The sequence below is a fragment of the Pongo pygmaeus genome, chromosome 19 (genome assembly GCF_028885625.2).
Source record: "Pongo pygmaeus isolate AG05252 chromosome 19, NHGRI_mPonPyg2-v2.0_pri, whole genome shotgun sequence".
Taxonomy (NCBI): domain Eukaryota; kingdom Metazoa; phylum Chordata; class Mammalia; order Primates; family Hominidae; genus Pongo; species Pongo pygmaeus.
Genome location: NC_072392.2, coordinates 82,738,584 through 82,757,942, shown reverse-complemented (window position 1 = coordinate 82,757,942; position 19,359 = coordinate 82,738,584). Strand labels below are relative to the sequence as shown.

Here is a 19,359-nt window from a genome sequence, read left to right as displayed (position 1 = left end):
ATCTTCCTTCTTTGTTTGCTAGAGTACTTTTTTTTGGGTTTTTTTTTTTGGGGTTTTTTTTTTGAGATGGAGTTTCGCTCTTGTTGCCCAGGCTGGAGTACAATGGTGCAATCTCAGCTCACCGCAACCTCTGCCTCCCAGGTTCAAGTGATTCTCCTACCTCAGCCTTTCCGAGTAGCTGGGATTACAGGCATGTGCCACCATGCCCTGCTAATTTTGTTTGTATTTTTAGTAGAGATGGGGTTTCTCCATGTTGGTCAGGCTGGTCTCGAACTCCCGACCTCAGGTGATCCGCCCGCCTCGGCCTCCCAAAGTGCTGGGATTACAGGCATGAGCCACTGCACCTGGCCATTTGCTAGAGTACTTCTATGAAGAAAAGCTTCTCACCGAGTATTTGCTTACTTAGAGGTATGGGAAAGGTAGGATAAATGCTGGATTATTTAAAGTTATTATTCCTTTTGATGCTCAAATTGTCCCATCTTTGGCCAATGGGAACCTCTTCAAGTTGGCCTCAAGTCTTTTTTTTTTTTTTTTTTTCTTGAGACAGTCTTGCTCTGTCACACAGTCTGGAGTGCAGTGGCGCGATCTTGGCCTACTGCAGCCTCTGCCTCCCGGGTTCAAGCCTCCCTGCCTCAGCCTCTTGAGTAGCTGGGATTACAGGCGCCTGCTACCACACCTGGTTAATTTTTTGTATTTTTAGTAAAGTTTCACCATATTGGCCAGGCTGGTCTCGAACTCCTGACCTCAGGTGATCCGCCCGCCTCAGCCTCCCAAAGTGTTGGAATTACAAGTGTGAGCCACTGTGCCTGGCCAGCCTCAAGTCTTTTTGACACACCTTACTAGTCTTTGATAATTTCCTTGCTATCTAATAACTACTGTAGAGATTGTATATTTCCATGTTATTCCAAGGAGCTCTGGGGTTTTTTTTTTATTGGAAAAAAAGTGGACAGCATACTTTGGATACTAGGAATGCTCATTGATAGAAGGCAGTCTTTGTTGCTAGGCCTTTCCAGTATTAAGAGCTAGCAAATATAGGAGAGTGTGTATTTCCTCCCTGAAAAAAAAAAATTGGTCAGATGTGGTGGCTCATACCTGTAATCCCAATACTTTGGGAGGCTGAGGCCGGAGGATCACTTGAGCCCTGGAGGCTGAGGCCGGAGGATCACTTGAGCCCTGGAGTTTGAGACCAGCCTAGGCAACATAGACCACATCTCTAAAACAAAAAGCTTTGAAAATTAGCCAGGCATAGTGGCTCAGGCCTATAGTCCCAGCTACTTGGGGAGCTGATCGGGGTGGACGGCTTGAGCCTGGGGGGTCGAAGCTGCAGGGAGCCTGGATCACACCACTGTACTCCTGCCTGGGCAACAGAGCAAGACCCTGTCTCAAAAAAAATAAAAAATAAGGCCAGGCACAGTGGCTCACGCCTGTAATCCCAGCACTTTGGGAGACCGAGGCGAGTGGATCATTTGAGGTCAAGAATTCGAGATCAGCCTGGCCAACACGGTGAAACCCCATTTCTTCTACAAATACAAAAATTAGCTGGGCATGGTGGCAGGTGCCTGTAATCCCAGCTACTTGGGAGGTTGAAGCAGGAGAATTGCTTGGAGCTGGGAGGCAGAGGTTGCAGTGAGCCGAGATCGTGCCACTGCACTCCAGCCTGGGCAACAGGGTGAGACTCCATCTCCAAAATAATAATAATAATAACAAAAAATAAATTATGAGTTCACACCAATATTTTCCATTCAAATTCAGGACTGCAGAGGGTCTGGGGTTTGTATGTCTGTTTTAATCAGTTTTATTAAGATACAATTTACATACAATAAATTTACCTCTTTTAAATGTACAAATTGATGAGTATTGACAAATGTGTAACCATCTTCACAAAGGCAATGTAGAAAATTTTCATCACCCCTTAAAGTCCTCTTATGCTTTTTTTTGAAAGACTGCCTCAGTAGTAACCACTGCCAAATTTATCAGAGAACTGCACACCTGGATTGTATTTTGACAGAACTTCCTTCCAACCCAATTGCTTTTAATAATTTTTTTATGATAAATTTTTACCCAAAATTTTATAGAATTTATTTACAAAGAAATTTTTTAAGTTGTATTTCTCCTACTGGTGTGGTATCATGCTAAGGAAACAGGTCTGGAGTCATGAAATCCTTAGGTGTCTAATTTTTCTAACCTGTAAATTTCTGTGCTACTGCAGATCTCAGTTACTGTCTCTGGTGGTGGGTGTGTGCTGCGGAAGAGTCAGAGGTAAGGCACTAGTCCATTTCCTTCCAGGACAGTTAAGGAGAAAGAAGGAAATAAGCTCCAGGCATCTCAAATCCACTGTTGATCATTCCTTTGGCCAAGTCTCCCCTTTAAATCCTTAGGGAGAAGTAACACTGAGAAAAGACAACTTCTTTAGGTCGTAATCCCCCATCCCTGAGAGTAGAAGAGGCAGAAGGCCAAAAAGTCGACCACACATGTTTGCAGCTCCTCATCCCAGCAAGATTTCTGTGCTGCCCTGGTGTTACCCTGCAGATGCCACCTTTTCCCAGTTTTCTACTGGATTATTGGTCTTTCTCTTAATGATTTGTAAAAGCTCATAATATTATGAAACTTCATACAATATCTGAGACCTGGGCTCAAACTACAGTCATGCATCGCTTAACAGTGGAAGTCACTGTTTCAACAGCATAGAGTGTACTCGCACAAACCTAGATGGCATAGCCTGCTACACGCCTAGGGTGTGTGGGATAGTCTATTCTTCCTAGAGATAAACCTGTACAGCATGCTACTGAACACTAGGCAATTGTAGCACAATGGTAAGTATTTGTGTATCTAAATGTGTCTAAACATAGAAAAGGTACAGTAAAAACATGGTATTATAGTTTTATGGGACCCCTGTCTTATATTTGGTCCATGAATGACTGAAATGTTATTATGCAACACATCATGGTGTTTTCTCCCTAGTTATTCTTTTTTTTTTTTTTTGAGATGGAGTCTTGCTCTGTCGCCCAGGCTGGAATGCAGTGGCGCGATCTTGGCTCACTGCAACCTCCACCTCCCAGGTTCAAGCAATTCTCGTGCCTCAGCCTCCCCAGTAGCAGGGACTACAGGTATGTGCCACCACACCAGCTAATTTTTGTGTTTTTAGTAGAGACGGGGTTTCACCGTGTTGGCCAGGCTGGTCTCAAACTCCTGACCTCAGGTGCTCCACCTGCCCCATGGGATTACAGACGTGAGCCACTGCGCCCAGCCCCTAGTTATTCTTTAGATTTAGTTTATGATTTCTAAATGTAATTTTAAAATGTTTCATCTAACTAAATGATTTATCTAATTAAATTTAACAATCCTTTATGTCTTCTGGATTGTGAGTCATACCTATAAAAGTCCTCCCCACTTCAAGATTATTTTTAAATCCCCCACATATTCTTCTAGCACTTCTGTGACTGCATCTATCAGAATTAATTTTGTTGTAAAGAATGAGGTAGGGGTCCAACTTTTTTAATGTGATTCTCAAGTTTTTACAATATGTTGAATAATCCATCTTTTTCCCATTGATTTAAGATGCCGTATTTATCCTATACTAAGTTACTATATATATTTAGAACTACATCCGGACTTGCTGCTTACCTTTAAAATGCTTGACCTCCCAGGTTCCATTGTTCTGCTTGTTCAATCATATACAAATACCATGCCTTTTTTTTTTTTTTTTGACACAGGGTCTTGCTCTGTCACCCAGGCTGGAGTGCAGTGGTGCAATCTCGGCTCACTGCAGCCTCTGCTTCCTAGGCTCAAGTGATCCTCACACCTCAGCCTCCTGCGTAGCTAGGACTACAGGCATGCACCACCACACCTAGCCAATGTTTTTATTTTTTAGTAGAGACGGGGTTTCATCATGTTGCCCAGGGTGGTCTTGATCTCCTGTGCTCAAGTGATCCATCAGCCTCGGCCTCCCAAAGTGTTGGGATTACAGGCATCAGCCACCATGCCCGGCCCACATTTTTAAAATAATGATAAATTTATAATGTTTCTGAACCTTATGCAACTCTCTCATTTATGTTTCCTCATATGCTTCTTGAATCCTACACACTTTTTCTGTATTCAGTTTCCTTCTTCATAAAGTACATCATTTAGTTCTTAGTAGTTCTTTCAGTGAGAATGTGTGATTGGATAACCTTCTCAGTCTTTGCTTTAAAATGTGTATTACCCTCACTCTTGATTGATATTTTGGCTAGTGTGGTAGATATTTTAATGGGCTGTTTCATGCCACATCTTAACCATCCTCCTATTTGGTGGGGTCAGAAACCTAAAAAATTATAGTCACTGTATTCCTGGGATCAGGGATGTGAGTATCTTCCACCAATGAGGTGCCCAGGCTGGGGTTTGGAAAGCAAAATGTTGTGGCTGAGAAGCAAATGTCTGCAGTGGCAAAGCTCTCCTCCTCCACTGTGGGCTTGTTTCTGGGTGTGAGGCAGCTGTGGCAGAGGCAACAACACAACAGTCACAACAGTAGTTTTCTGGTCTCCAGACTGTAAGAAAATCTACAGATAGTATTAAAATTGAATTTAGCAAGGATGCAGGACACAGAATCAACCAAAAAGATTATTTCTACATAACAACAATATAAAATCAAAATACAATTTACAAGTTCAAGAGCAGCCTAGCCAACATGGTGAAACCCCGTCTCTAGCAAAAAATACAAAATTTAGTTGGGCGTTGTGGTGTGTGCCTGTAGTCCCAGCTACTCTTGGGAGGCTGAAGTGGAAGATTTGCTTGAACCCGGAAGGCAGAGGTTGCAGTGAGCCAAGATCGCACTCAGGCCCCAGTTTCTAAATACAGAGCTCTTCTTAAAGGAAGTAGAGCTCCTGGAAATACAGCTGACTCCAGAGCTGGGTCAAGACAAGGACAAGATGAACCTGGAATATATTGTTGGGCCACAAAGTAAAGAAACAGTCAACCAGGTGCAGTGACTCAGGCCTGTAATCCCAGCACTTTAGGAGGCTGAAGCAGGTGGATCATCTAAGGATAGGAGTTCGAGACCAGCCTGGCCAACATGGTGAAACCCCCCAATCCCCTAAACCACAGGGCTGGGAGAGCTTTCGGGCTGGTGAATGCATCCGCATGCCCCAAGGGTGGCACTCCCCATGCCACGGGAACAGAAGCGCCTGTGCTTGAGACCCTTCTGGACTTCGCCCTGTGCACCTCCTCATCTGCATCCTTTATGCCTTTTTGTTTGTTTTTTTGAGACAGGGTCTCACTGTCACCCAGGCCCGAGTGCAGTGGCGGGATCACGACTCACTGTAGCCTCGACTTCCTGGGCTCCAGTGATCCTCTCATCTTAGCCTCCCGAGTAGCTGGGACCATAGGTGTGCACCATCATGCCTGGCTAATTTTTGTATTTTTAATAGAGACAGGGTTTCACCGTGTTGCCCAGGCTGGTCTCAAACTCATGAACTCAAGTGATCCACCTGCCTCGGACTTCCAAAGTGCTGGGATTATAGACGTGAGCCATCACACCTGGTCTTTACATTTTTATAATAAACCAGTAGTAGTAATGAAACTGGTTTCCTGAGTTCTGCAAGCCATTTGAGCAAGTTATCCAGCCCAAGGAGGGGGTGGTAGGTCAGAAGTATGTGAGGCCTCGACTTGTGATTGGCATCTGAGTTGGGGGTCAGTCTTGTAGGACTGAGCCGTTAACCTATGGGGTCTGATAGTAACTCCTGATAGTTAATGTCAGGATTGAATTATTGGTGTCCAGAGAGTTGGAGAATTGATTTCTGGTGTGGAAAAAACCCACACATTTGGTGTCAAAAGTGTGAATGGAGAAAGCTTACCTTTAAAATGCTAAATATTATTTCAAGGCGATGATATTTTATTTCTTTTGTCAGAACTCTCTCGGAGTCAAGATTCTGCCACCTGGCCGGGTGCGGTGGCTCACACCTGTAATCCCAGCACTTTGGGAGGCCAAGGTGGGTGGATCACTTGAGCTCAAGATTTCGAGACCAGTCTGGCCAACATGGTGAAACCCCATCTCTATCAAAAAATACAAAAATTAGCCAGGTGTGGTGGTGCATGCCTGTAATACCAGCTATTCGAGAGGCTGAGGCAGGGGAATCGCTTGAACCTGGGAGGCAGAGGTTTCAGTGAGTCAAGATCACGCCACTGCACTCTCCAGCCTGGGCGACAGAGAGAGACTCTGTCTCAAAAAAAAAAAAAAAAAAAAAAAAAAAAGATTCTACCACCTGGCCAGGGCCTGTATGTGCCAACATATGTTCTTGTGCCTGCCTGGACGTCCCCTGGCCTCACACAATCATGAATCCTGCCTACAGGCCTGAACACCCACATAATCTACCTCCTTGTCCATAACCATTGCCCAAATGCCCATTCCTCCTCTGCATGCATTTTTCAGAGGCAGTCACGCACTGCATAGCAACGTTTCAGTCAACCACAAACCAGGTATGTGACAGTGGCCCCTAAAATAATACCATATTTTTACTGCACCTTTTCTATGTTTAGATACAAAAATATCATCGTGCTGCAATTGCCTCCAGTATTCAGTACAGTAACGTGCTTTCAGGTGTGTAGACTAGAAGCAATAGGTTACCATCAACTAGGTTTGTGTAAATACACTGATGTGCACACAGTGAAATTGCCTAATGACACGCATTTATCAGACCCTATCTCTGTCATTAAGCAACTCATGACGGTGCTTCCTTCTGCCTGTTTGGCTGATCTCTCTCCCACTTTCCTCCCATTGGCTTTGCCCCTTGACAAAGGGGCATCTTCAGTGAGCATGTGTGGGCCCCAGGTCCCTGCATCCTTGCTGATCTTGATAATTCTGATCTGATGACTTTTCTGATCAGATAAGCCCTGAATATCCAGGTGTCCATCTGCAATGTTAACAAGGTAGTGGTTGGAAGTGTGGGCTTAGCCCGGCATGGTGACTCATACCTGTAATCCCAACACTTTGGGAGGCTGAGATGGGAGGATTACTTGAGCCCAGTAGCTTAAGCCTGGGCTTCAGGCTGAGGTGGGAGGATTGCTTGAGCCCAGCCTGGCCAACATGGCATAACCCTGTCTCTACAAAAATACAAAAATTAACCAGGCATAGTGGCGTGCATCTGTGGTCCCAGTTACTCAGGAGGCTGAGGTGGGAGAATTGCTTGAGCCTGGAAAGTCAAGGCTGCAATGAGCTGTGATCCCATCACTGCACTCCAGCCTGGGCAAGGGAGTGAGCCCCCGTCTCACAAAAAAAAAAAAGAGGAAAAGAAGTGTGGGCTCTGCTGTCACTCAGATCTGAGTCCCTTTCCTGTTTCCAACAGGTGTTAGCTGAATGACCTTGTGCATCAGTTTCTTTTTGTATGAAAAGAGGGAAATAACAGTACCTGCCCCAGGCCAGGCCAGGCGCAGTGGCTCACACCTGTAATCCCAGCACTTTGGGAGGCCAAGGCGGGTGGATCTCCTGAGGTCAGGAGTTCGAGATCAGCCTGGCCAGCATGGTGAAACTCCGTCTCTACTAAAAATACAAAATTAGCCAGGTGTGGTGGCATGTGCCTGTAATCCCAGCTACTCAGGAGGCTGAGGCAGGAGAATCACTTGAACTCAGGAGGCAGAGGTTGCAGTGAGCTGAGATCGCGCCATTTCACTCCAGCCTGGGGAACAAGAGTGAAACTCCATCTCAAAAAAAAAAAAAAAGAGTACCTGCCCCAAAGAGGTATTGTGGGACTATATGCGGACAGGTACACAAAGCACTTAATAACAGTACCTGGAACATGCTATAAGCTCAATACATATCAGATATTATTGTTGTCATTTTTAATTAATTAATTAATGTATTTATTTATCTATTGAGACAGGGCCTCACTCTCTTGCCTAGGCTGGAGTGCAGTGGTACAGTCACGGTTCACTGCAGCCTCGACCTCCCAGGCTCAAGCAGTCCTCCCACCTCAGACTCCTGAGTAGCTGGGCCTACAGACATGCTAATTTTAGTGGCAGTGACGCCTGGCTAATTTTTGTATTGTTTGTAGAGACAGGGTTTTGCCAAGTTGCCCAGGCTAGTCTTGAACTCCTGGGCTCAAGCAATCCTTCTGCCTTGGCCTCCCAGGGTATTGGGATTATAGGTGTGAGCCACCACACCCACCCCTGTTGTTGCCATTGTTGTAGTTGTTGTGATAGAGGAAATGTTGGGAGGTGGTGTATCTGCCACCTCTGTGTCCTGTGTCATATCCCTGGGCCTTCCCTCTGACCCAGCAGCATCTGAGGGTCTACTCATTTTGCACTGATAGTGTCTTGCTTCAATTGCACAATACACATGTTCACTTTCTGTCCTGGGGTGTTTGCAGTGCCTGGGGTGAGACACTGAGGTAAGCCTGCTTGGAATACCCACATGCTAGTCTAGAAGTGGGGGAGGTGTCGCTTCCTGGGGTGATCCTCAACCAGTGAGGGTTGGACACCAATGGATAAATGCCTCTCATTATCAATCCTCAAGTGGACAATACTGAGAAGAGGCTCTTGGGCTCTTCAGAAGATTCCAGTGGGCTCACGTCCAGCTGCCCACCACAGTGCTCAACTCAGCAAAACACCCTGGTACTGGTTTTTCCCGTGGCGCATTGGGCCTGCTTCCTAGGGCCACCTCCTACATAAATGATTTGCATAGAAGGCCTTATTTCAGGCTCTGCTTTCAGGTCTAGTCCAGGATAAAACAAGGGACCAGAAGGCCCTAGAAAGCAGCCTCAGGGAACAAAATTACCCCCTAGGGATGGATGGCAACAAGGACTCCCTTGCTGGTGATAGGTAGGCAGTGAGAACCCTTAGCACGCCACAGCTCCATAATTCCTAAGACCTTCCCTTGCCATGTGGAATGAGGTTTAGAAAGAAATGAGGCACTAGTGGACGCCAGCATTCCAGCACTTGAAAGGTTTGGGGCAATGCTAATTATGTGGATTGTGAAGTTAATTGGCTTCTCTTAGCTGCCTTAGAAGCTTTGCAAGAAAAAGTGAGGAAACAACAGGCGCTGGAGAGGATGTGGAGAAATAGGAACACTTTTACACTGTTGGTGGGACTGTAAACTAGTTCAACCACTGTGGAAGTCAGTGTGGCGATTCCTCAGGGATCTAGAACTAGAAATTCCATTCGACCCAGCCATCCCATTACTGGGTATATACCCAAAGGACTATAAATCATGCTGCTATAAAGACACATGCACACGTATGTTTACTGCAGCATTATTCACAATAGCAAAGACTTGGAACCAACCCAAATGTCCAACAATGATAGACTGGATTAAGAAAATGTGGCACATATACACCATGGAATACTATGCAGCCATAAAAAATGATGAGTTCATGTCCTTTGTAGGGACATGGATGAAATTGGAAATCATCATTCTCAGTAAACTATCGCAAGAACAAAAAACCAAACACCGCATATTCTCACTCATAGGTGGGAATTGAACAATGAGAACACATGGACACAGGAAGGGGAACATCACACTTCGGGGACTGTTGTGGGGTGGGGGGAGTGGGGAGGGATAGCATTGGGAGATACACCTAATGCTAGATGACGAGTTAGTGGGTGCAGCGCACCAGCATGGCACATGTATACATATGTAACTTACCTGCACATTGCGCACATGTACCATAAAACCTAAAGTATAATAATAATAATTTAAAAAAGAAAAAATAATAAAAATAAAAAATAAATAAATAAAAAAAAAGCTTTGCAAGGAGGAAATGAGAGGCTACGGGTTCAGGGCAAGCTGTGAAACCCTGAGGACAGGGTTTAAGCCACTCTCATTTATCACAGCCAGCCAGAAGGCTGTGCTGAAAGCCAATTCCAGGATCTGATCGAAAGGGTGGGGCAACCATGGAGGAGATGGAATGAGCACATCTAGCAGTTCTGCTCTGCTAACTTCTGACACTGACAGGGGTGGGGTAGGCCTTGGGATGTGGACATTTGAGAATATGAAACTCCCAATGCCCGCAAGCTCTCTTGAGAAGGAGAACAGCCCCTCTTATTAGAAGACCTCACATGAGGCAGGTGCTTCACAATATTTTTTAAATTATTGTGGTAAGTTATACATAACATAAAATTTTTTACCATTTTAACCAATTTTAGGTGTGTAATTCAATGGTATTAAAAACATTCATTCATATTGCCGGGCGCAATAGCTCATGCCTGTAATCCCAGCACTTTGGGAGGCCAAGGCAGGCCAATCACCTGAGGTCAGGAGTTTGAGACCCGCCTGGCCAACATGGTGAAACCTCATCTTTACTAAAAATACAAAAATTAGCTGGGCATGGTGGTGGGTGCCTGTAATCCCAGCTACTTGGGAGGCTGAGGCACAAGAATCGCTTGAACCCAGGAGGCAGAGGTTGCAGTGAACCGAAATCCTGCCACTGCACTCCAGCCTGGGCAACAGAGAGCGACTCTGTCTCAAAAAACAACAACAAAAAAACTCATATTATTGTGCAACCATCACCACCTTCCATCTTTTTTCCAGAACTTTTTTGTCTTCCCAAACTGAAACGCTGTACCCGTTAGCCAGTCACTCCTCGTTGTCCCCTGCCCCCAGCCCCTGAGAACCACCATTCTATTTGTTTCACTACATTTTGCTTGTCTTCTTTAAGATCCATCCTTGTCTCCCCTATAGCTTAATAACCAGGGTCAGGTCTCAGTGGAGCCTGACAGGGGAAAGGCAGTTCCTGATGTGCGCAGCAATTGCTGAGCCACACAAAGACTGCAGCGTCTGTGGGTGCACTCCTTCAGGAGCCAGAGGAGCCCACAGCAGCGTGGGTCTGAGCGTGCTGAGGTGGTGAGCGTGGATATAAGACTAGATCAGGAAATGGAGGACCAGGCGAGGTGGCTCATGCCTGTAATCCCAGCACTTTGGGAGGCCGAGGTGGGCGGATCACTTGAGGTCAGGAGTTGAAGACCAGCTTGGCCAACATGGCAAAACCCTGTCTGTACTACAAAATACAAAAATTAGCCAGGCATGGTGGCACATGCCTATAATGCCAGCTACTTGAGAGGCTGAGGCAGGAGAATCGCTTGAACCCAGGAGGCGGAGGTTGCAGTGAGCCAAGGTCGCACCATGGCACTCCAACCTGGGCGACAGAACCAGACTCCGTCTCCAAAAAAAAAGGAAATGGAGGTTTAGTGTCATGTCAAGGACATCTGGAACTGGCCCTAAACATGCATGATGGGTCTCCTTGAAGCTTGGATCCCACAGGACTCTATAGCTGAGTGGTCCAATACAGGATCCACAGCAAACCAGAGGCAATGCTACATTCTGAGGGAAATAGGGTAGTTGTACTTGTTAAAATGATAGGATTTTGGATATGCTGTGTTAAATAAAATATATTATTCCAATTCATTTCGCCTGTTTCTCTTCTTTTCTCTTTCCTCCTTCCTTTTCTTTTTTCTTTTCTTTTCTTCTTTTCTCTTTTCTTTTCTGTCTTTTCTTTTTTTAACACAGGGTCTCACTCTGTTGCCCAGGCTGGAGTGCTGTGGCACAATCTCGGCTCACTGCAAGCTCCACCTTCCAGATTCAAGCGATTCTCGTGCCTCAGCCTCCTAAGTAGATGGAATTACAGGCGCCCGCCACTACACCCAGCTAATTTTTTTGTATTTTTAGTACAGATGGGGTTTCACCATGTTGGCCAAGCTGGTCTTGAACTCCTGACCTGAAGTGATCCACCCAGCTCAGCCTCCCAAAGTGCTGGGATTATAGGCATGAGCCACCGTGCCTGGCCATCTTTTCATTTTTTTATTGTGTTTACTAGAAAGAGTGCCAAGTGCCCATGTGGCTGACATTATATTTCTATTGGACAGTGCTGACCAGTGGAAAATATCATGGAGATGCCAGACAGGTGTGAGCAGAATATTGAAGAGTCAGAAGGCTCAGAGAAGGATGCATGTTCAGATGAATTTATTCTGGGAGACCCTTTATTTACTAAAGTGATTCAGGGCCGGGCACGGTGGCTCAGGCTTATAGTTCCAGCACTTTGGGAGGCTGAGGCAGGCAGATCATCTGAGGTCAGGAGTTCGAGACCAGCCTGGCCACCATGGTGAAACCCCATCTCTACTAAAAATACAAAAATTAGCTGGGCGTGGTAGCGGGTGCCTGTAATCCCAGCTACTCAGGAGGTTGATGCATGAGAATCGTTTGAACTGGAGAAGTGGAGATTGAAGTGAGCCGAGATCGCGCTACTGAACTCCAGCCTGGGCAACAGAGTGAGACTCCATCTCAAAAAAAAAAAAAAAAAAGAGAGAGAGACAAGAGAGAATATAAAAGGCCACGTGAAGACAGAGGCAGAAGTTGAAGGGAGGCAACCACAAGCAATGTCTGGAGCTCCAGAAGCTGGAAGAGGCAAGGAGGGTCCTCCCCACAACTTTTGGAGGGAGCACGGCTCTACAGACACCTTGGTTTTGGACTTCTGGCCTCTAGAACTGTGAAATGGTTGCTCTAAGCCACCAACTTGTGGTCATTTGTGGCAGCAGCCCTAGGGGACTAAAACATTCTCCCTCCCCACAATTCAACTCCGTGGGCTCTCTCCCTGGAACATGACCGGGAAAGGCAGCACATCAAGGCACACCTTTGGCATTAGCTAAATCTGGAGGGCTAGCTAAATCATGAACATCAATGAACATCAATATCTTTTTTTTTTTTTTTTTTTTTTTGAGATGGAGTCTCGCTCCTGTCACCTAGGCTGTAGTGCAGTGGCACGATCTTGGCTCACTGCAACCTCTGCCTCCCGGGCTCAAGTGATTCTCCTGCCTCAGCCTCCCGAGTAGCTGGGACTACACACACACACCACCACACCTGGCTAATTTTTGTATTTTTAATAGAGATGGGGTTTTTGCCATGTCGGCCAGGCTAGTCTCGAACTCCTGACCTCAAGTGATCCACCTGCCTCGGCCTCAAGTTTGCTTTTTGTTCACGCAAATCAGCTTCATAAAAAGCATCTTACCCTGAGATGTAGTTTGTTTCTGTAAATTTCAGAAGTTGAGTTCAGAATAGACATATCCAGATTTATAAGAATCACAGGCTTCTGAAATATAAGAGGGAAAATAATTTACTTAGGATATGTGACCAGCAAGGCTGTTTTTAAAAATCCTATTTCTAGTAGCTGGGTGGACTGACAGAACCAGGTATTAAGTAATTTTTTCCTGGACTGTGTTAAATAATTTATTCTTGAAAATGTTAGCTGGGCATAATGCCTCATGCCTGTAATCCCAACACTTTGGGAGGCCGAGGCAGGAAGATTGGTTGAGCCCAGGAGTTCGAGACCAGCTTGGGCAATATAGCAAGATACCTGTCTCTACCAAAAAAAAAAAAAAATTAGTCAGACATAGTGGTGCACACCTGTAGTCCCAGCTACTCAGGAGGCTGAGGTGGGAGGACTGCTTCAGCCCAAGAGGTAGAGGGTGCAGTGAGCTGAGATTGTGCCACTGCACTCTAGCCTGGGCAACAGAGTGAGAGTCTCAAAAAAAAAAAGGAGAAAGGCAGGAAAGAAAGAAAGAAAAGAAAGAAAAAAAGAGAGAGAGAGAAAGAAAAGAAAGAAAGAAAGAAGAAAGACAAAGAAAGAAAGAAAGAAAGAAAGAAAAGAAAGAGAAAAAGAAAGAAAGAAAAGAAAGAAAAAATAGAGACAGAGAGAGAGAAAGAAAGAGAAAGAGAGAGAGGGAGGGAGGGAGGGAAGGAAGGAAGGCAGGAAAGAAAGAAAGAAAAGAAAGAAAAAAGAGAGAGAGAAAGAAAAGAAAGAAAGAAGAAAGACAAAGAAAGAAAGAAAGAAAGAAAAGAAAGAGAAAAAGAAAGAAAAAATAGAGACAGAAAGAGAGAGAGAAAGAAAGAAAGAGAGAGAGGGAGGGAGGGAGGGAGGGAAGGAAGGAAGAAAGGAAGGAAGGAAATGTTTGAGTAGTGATCCTGTATCCTCCTCTCTGGGTTTTTTTCTATGACATTCCCCCACCACATCTTTCCCTCTTCCTCACCCTCCATCTCCTGATGAGATTTTTTAGGAGCTGGGGTGCTGGTTGCCATTGGTTCCTTGCGGTGTGCCTGCGTTGCTCCCATCCACCCCATTAACGGGCTCCTGAAGCCCCTGAATATAATGACATCAGACGGACCACCTGTCTCATTTCACTAGTACCTCTTATCCCAACCTGTGGCTCACCTTGCTCTCTTGGTGCCACCTCCTGGAACACGGGGGTGGCATACTGTAGCTCCTGGGAGTGTTTGGCCTCTGGGCAAAAGATAAGGAATAGGAGTTATTGGGCCAATTATCTGAATTTCTAAGCGCATGAGGGCAGTAGGATAGACTCTGAAGAACATGCTCACCATCTTGGGCTGTGGAAACACACGGCCTTGATCCCACTTCTGGCACAGATTCCTCCTCTGTAAAATGAGAATGACATAAATTGGGGGTTGGTGGCGTTTGTGCTAGAAAAGTTCAGTAAATTGCTCAGCAATGCGTCTGGAATGTGGCCATGTTGGCTGGGATTGTTCCATTGTCAGCTGATGATAGGGTTTGGCTGTGTTCTCACCCAAATCACATCTTGAATTGTAGTCCCCATAATCCCCACATGTCATGGGAGGGACCGGGTGGAGATAATTAAATCATGGGGGTGGTTTCTGTCATACTCTTCTAGTGACAGTGAGTTAGTTCTCACAAGATCTGATGGTTTTATAAGGGATTTCCCCCTTCCCTTGGCTCTCATTCTTCTCTCTCCTGCCACCTTGTGAAGAAGGATGTGTTTGCTTCCCCTTCCACCATGATTGTAAGTTTCCTGAGGCCTCCCAAGCCCTGTGGAACTGTGGGTCAATTAAACCTCTTTCCTTTATAAATTACCCCATCTCAGGTATGTCCTTATAGTAGCATGAGAATGGACTAATACATCAGCCAAGGCGCTGGGTCTTGTTTACTACAAAGCAATATGCAATGCCTGCTTTGAGAGGTGACCATGAAAAACTGTGAAACACAGTGTGGGTCATTCTGAACAGATGTGAAAGATCTCCAAGATACGCTGTTACATGAAAAAAAAACAAAATCATGGTGTAGAAAGTCATACCTACAATATGCTACAATCACTACCATTTGTTTATTATACACACAGAATATCTGTGGAAAGATTTAAAAAACTGGTTATTACCCCTAGAAAGTGGGACTGGGCATCAATAGACACTGAACTCTATCCCTTTTGCTCCACCCCCCACTCCCGTATGTCTGTACAACCTTAACAAAATAAAAAGACAAAAACCTGAAACCACTCAAAACACGCAACAAAGTTCTCTTACTTGCTTGTTTTTCAAGGATATTTGCATAGATTCCAACTTCCACGGCTGTGTCTCCACGGTCCCTGGGCACATTATTTCTCATAGCTTTTCCTACGTAAATTGGTACAGAATCATCAAATTAAACCAATTCTCATCTCCTCGGCCAAGGAGCAGAATTCCCCCAAAGTTCTGAAACAAAGAGTGACTTGCTCCAATGGCCCAAACTGTTGTCTAACAAAGGAAAACTATAGACTCAACAGGGAGTCTAGACACGGCTTCTCCAAGCCAGGGGCTGTTCTGATTTATTTTTCTGGCTTTCAGAGGAACATGCTTTGCCTATCAGATTTTGCCTGAACTAGCCAGATTTATTTTCTTTCCTTTGCTGAAAAGAATAGTCTGTGGAAGCTTTGTAATATCTTCAAGAGAGTGTAAAGTGCCTACTGAATTCTTCTTTTTTTTTTTTTTAAGACAGAGTCTCGCTCTGTCACCTGGGCTGGAGTGCAGTGGCACCATCGTGATCTCGGCTCACTGCAACCTCCACCTCCTGGGTTCAAGCGATTCTCCTGCCTCAGCCTCCTGGGTAGCTGGGATTACAGTGGTGCACCACCGTGCCCGGCTAATTTTTGTATTTTTTTGAGATGGAGTCTTGCTCTGTTGCCCAGGCTGGAGTGCCATGGTGCAATCTCCACTCCCCACAACCTCCGCCTCCTGGTTTCAAACGATTCTCCTGCCTCAGCCTCCCGAGTAGACAGGATTCCAGGCATGCGCCACAATGCCTGGCTAATTTTTTTGTATTTTTAGTAGATTCACCATGTTGGCCAGGCTGGTCTCAAACTCCTGACTTCAGGTGATCAAAGTGCTGGGATTATGGGCATGAGCCACTGTGCCCGGCCAGCCTAACTGAATTCTATTGTAGCTCCAGCCAGTGATCAAAAATATTAATGCCACTTTTGCAAGAACCTGGACTTTTTCTAAGAAGGAGAAACATGTTTTTAAGACATATGCGATGTGGGCCAGGGTGCAGTGGCTCACGCCTGTAATCCCAGTGCTTTGGGAAGCTGAGGTGGGAGGATCACTTGAGGCCAGGAATTCAAGACCAGCCTGGGGAACATAGTGAGACCTTGTCTCTAAAAAGAATTTTGTAATTAAAAAAAAAAAAAAACTGTAATCCCAGCACTTTGGGAGGCTGAGGCAGGAGAATGGTTTGAGTCCAGGAGTTCAAGACTAGCCTGGGAAACATGGTGAAACCTACAAAAAAAAAAAAAAAATTAGCCGGGCATGGTGGTGCGCGCCTGTGGTCCCAACTACTCAGGTAGCTGAGGCAGGAGGAGGCCTGGGAGGTCAAGGCTGCAGTGAGCCACGATTGCGCCACCGCACCCCAGCCTTGGGTGATGGAAGTGAGATCCTGTCTCACAAAAAAAAAAAAAAAAAAAAAAAAAAATGTCAGGCGCGGTGGCTCACCAGCCCCAGCACTTTGGGAGGCCGTTGTGGGCGGATCACGAGGTCAGGAGTTCAAGACCAGCCTGGCCAACATAGTGAAACCCCATCTCTACTAAAAATACAAAAATTAGCCTAGCGTGGTGGTGGGCGCCTGTAATCCCAGCTACTCAGGATGCTGAGGCAGGAGAAACGCTTGAACTTGGGAGGCAGAGGTTGCAGTGAGCGGAGATTGTGCCACTGCACTCCAGCCTGGGCAACAGAGCGAGACTCTGCCTCAAAAAAAAAAAAAAAAAAATAGCCAGGAGTTGTGGTGCATACCTGTATTCCCAGCTACTAGGGAGGCTAAGGTGGGAGGTTACAGTGAGCTATAGTGGCACCACTGCACTCCAGCCTGGGCAACAGAGTGAAGCCCCATCTCTAAAAAAAAGAAACGAAATAAAATAAAATCTTAAAGATGCATCAGATGTATAACTTGTGACCTCTGTGTTCAAGTTTTATGTCAACTGAGTCCCTGACTTCTCTGAGTTGTGACTCTCTGGAGATGGTTCTTAATTGGTTCTCTTGCCAGTTCTGACAAAATCTCCATGGCCCATTCCACAACTCAGAACACTGAGGCTCAGAAGCAACAGCCTGAGGGGCTTGTCCAACAGCCCTCAGCTTGCTGATGGGCACCAGTGCTGAGACCCAAACTGTCTTTTGTGTAAATCTTCATATCCTTCCGCACTCATGTGCCAAATGAAAAAACCACTTTGAAGTCTTAACCAGTGGTGGCCATAAGACGTGAGGAATGAAAACTGAGTGCAGTGGCTCACGCCTGTAATCCCAGCACTTTGGGAGGCTGAGGTGGGAGAATCGCCTGAGTCCAGGAGTTCAAGACCAGCCTAGGCGACACAGTGAGACCCCGTCTCTAAAAAACATTTTTTTAAAAAAGCTGTAACTGAGGCTTCTAATAACATTGACAAGTTTTCTGCTGTATGTAGCACTTAAGGTGGGGAAGAGAGAAATGATGCTTTTTTGTTTCTGTTTTTGTTTTTTTTTGAGTCTGGTGTGTTTAATAAAGCTTTTTAAAAAAATCTTGTAGTAGAATAGATTATACTTTTACATTGAAAATCTAGAAAGCATAGAAATGTAGAAAGAAAGAATATGTATATATTAGGTTGGTGCAAAAGTAACTGTGGGCCAGGCATAATGACTCACATCTGTAATCCCAGCACTTTGGGAGGCTGAGGCGAGCAGATCACCTGAGGTCAGGAGTTCAAGACCAACCTGACCAACATGGTGAAACTCTGTCTTTACTAAAAATACATGGTGGCAGGTGCCTGTAATCCCAGCTACTCAGGAAGCTGAGGCAGGAGAATCACTTGAACCAGGGAGACAGAGGCTGCTGTGAGCAGAGATTGCACCACTGCACTCCAGCCTGGGCAACAGAGTGAGACTCCATTTCAAAAAAAAAAAAAAAGTAATTGTAGGTTTTGCCATAAAAGTAATAGCAAAAATTGCAATTACTTATGCACCAACATAATATTTTTAATACTTCCAGCCCCAAACAATTGTAAACCTTTTGAAGGTGTCTTTTGTGCTAATGGGATGACGCTTGTTTGTCCTCATGCACTGAGCCTCCCCTAAGTATGTGGCAGATCTAGAGTCACGCAAGGCAAAGCTCTCGCTTGAGGCACTTGCAGTCAGGAGCAGCCGCACCACTCGCAGCGCCCAGTGCGAAACAAACAGTGTTCACAGCCTTAAACTTGTGTTTAATTAAGAACACAAGTTCTTGGCCCGGCACAGTGGCTCACGCCTATCTATAATCCCAACACTTTGGGAGGCTGAGGTGGGAGGATTGTTTGAGCCCAAGTGTTCCAGACCAGCCTGGGCAACATAGTGAGGCCCTGTCTCTATTTAATATAGAATAAAAAAAGAAGAGAGAGAGAGAAAAAAAATAAAGGAACACAAGTTCTTAAAGTCATGACCAAGTACATCTTTCACAAGCAGTCATACAAGGAAGAGAAAAGGGCCTCTTGTTTAAAAACATTAATAATTGCACACCCACGTTCCTAGCATTATTAAACAATAGACAAAAGGTGGAAGCAACCCGGGTACCCATGGGGGATAAATGGATAAACAAAATGTGGTATATTTATGTACAATGGGGCATTCTTCAGTCTTATCAAGGAAGGAAATTCTGACACATATGACAACATGGATGAAACTTTAGGACATTAATCAAAGTGAAATAAGCCAGTCACTTTGATTAATGTCCTGAAGACATTAGTCAAACTAATAGAGATAGAAAGCAGAATGGTGGTTGGCAGAGCCCGGGGGAAGAGGGGATGGGGAGCTAATGTGTAATGGGGACAGAGTTTCAGTTTGGGAAGATTAAAAAGTTCTGGACATGGATGGTGGAGAAGGGTGCATGACAATGGGAACGTGCTTAATGCCACCGAACTATGCATTTAAGCACGGTTAAAGTGGCCAATTTAGTGTTATGTATATTTTACCACCATTAACAATTTTTAAAAGAGTGTACAAAAAATTATTAAGAATTTCAAGATGCAGCCGGGAGCAGTGGCTCACACCTGTAATCCCAGCACTTTGGGAAGCTGAGGTGGGCGGATCACATGAGGCCGGGAGTTCAAGACCAGCCTGGCCAACATGGT

General features: G+C 45.3%; 1 protein-coding gene across 4 annotated transcripts in view; it reads right to left on the bottom strand.

Moving 5' to 3' along the window:
* Window positions 1–1,794: 1,794 nt before the first annotated feature.
* MILR1 (mast cell immunoglobulin like receptor 1) overlaps window positions 1,795–19,359 on the bottom strand; it is a 30,127-nt gene continuing 12,562 nt past the window's right edge. The window contains exons 6-10 of one of the 4 annotated variants that reach the window (XM_054459251.2): window positions 15,287–15,376; window positions 14,330–14,386; window positions 14,166–14,234; window positions 12,966–13,046; window positions 1,795–4,535 (exon numbers count right to left, since the gene is read on the bottom strand). In XM_054459251.2, coding sequence (XP_054315226.2) covers window positions 12,994–13,046; window positions 14,166–14,234; window positions 14,330–14,386; window positions 15,287–15,376 — 269 coding nt within the window. In that variant the 3' untranslated portion in view covers window positions 1,795–4,535; window positions 12,966–12,993. Of the gene's footprint in view, window positions 4,536–11,853; window positions 13,047–14,165; window positions 14,235–14,329; window positions 14,387–15,286; window positions 15,377–19,359 lie in introns of those variants that run through there. The other 3 variants (XM_054459252.2, XM_054459253.2, XM_054459250.2) reach the window with 3 other exon arrangements.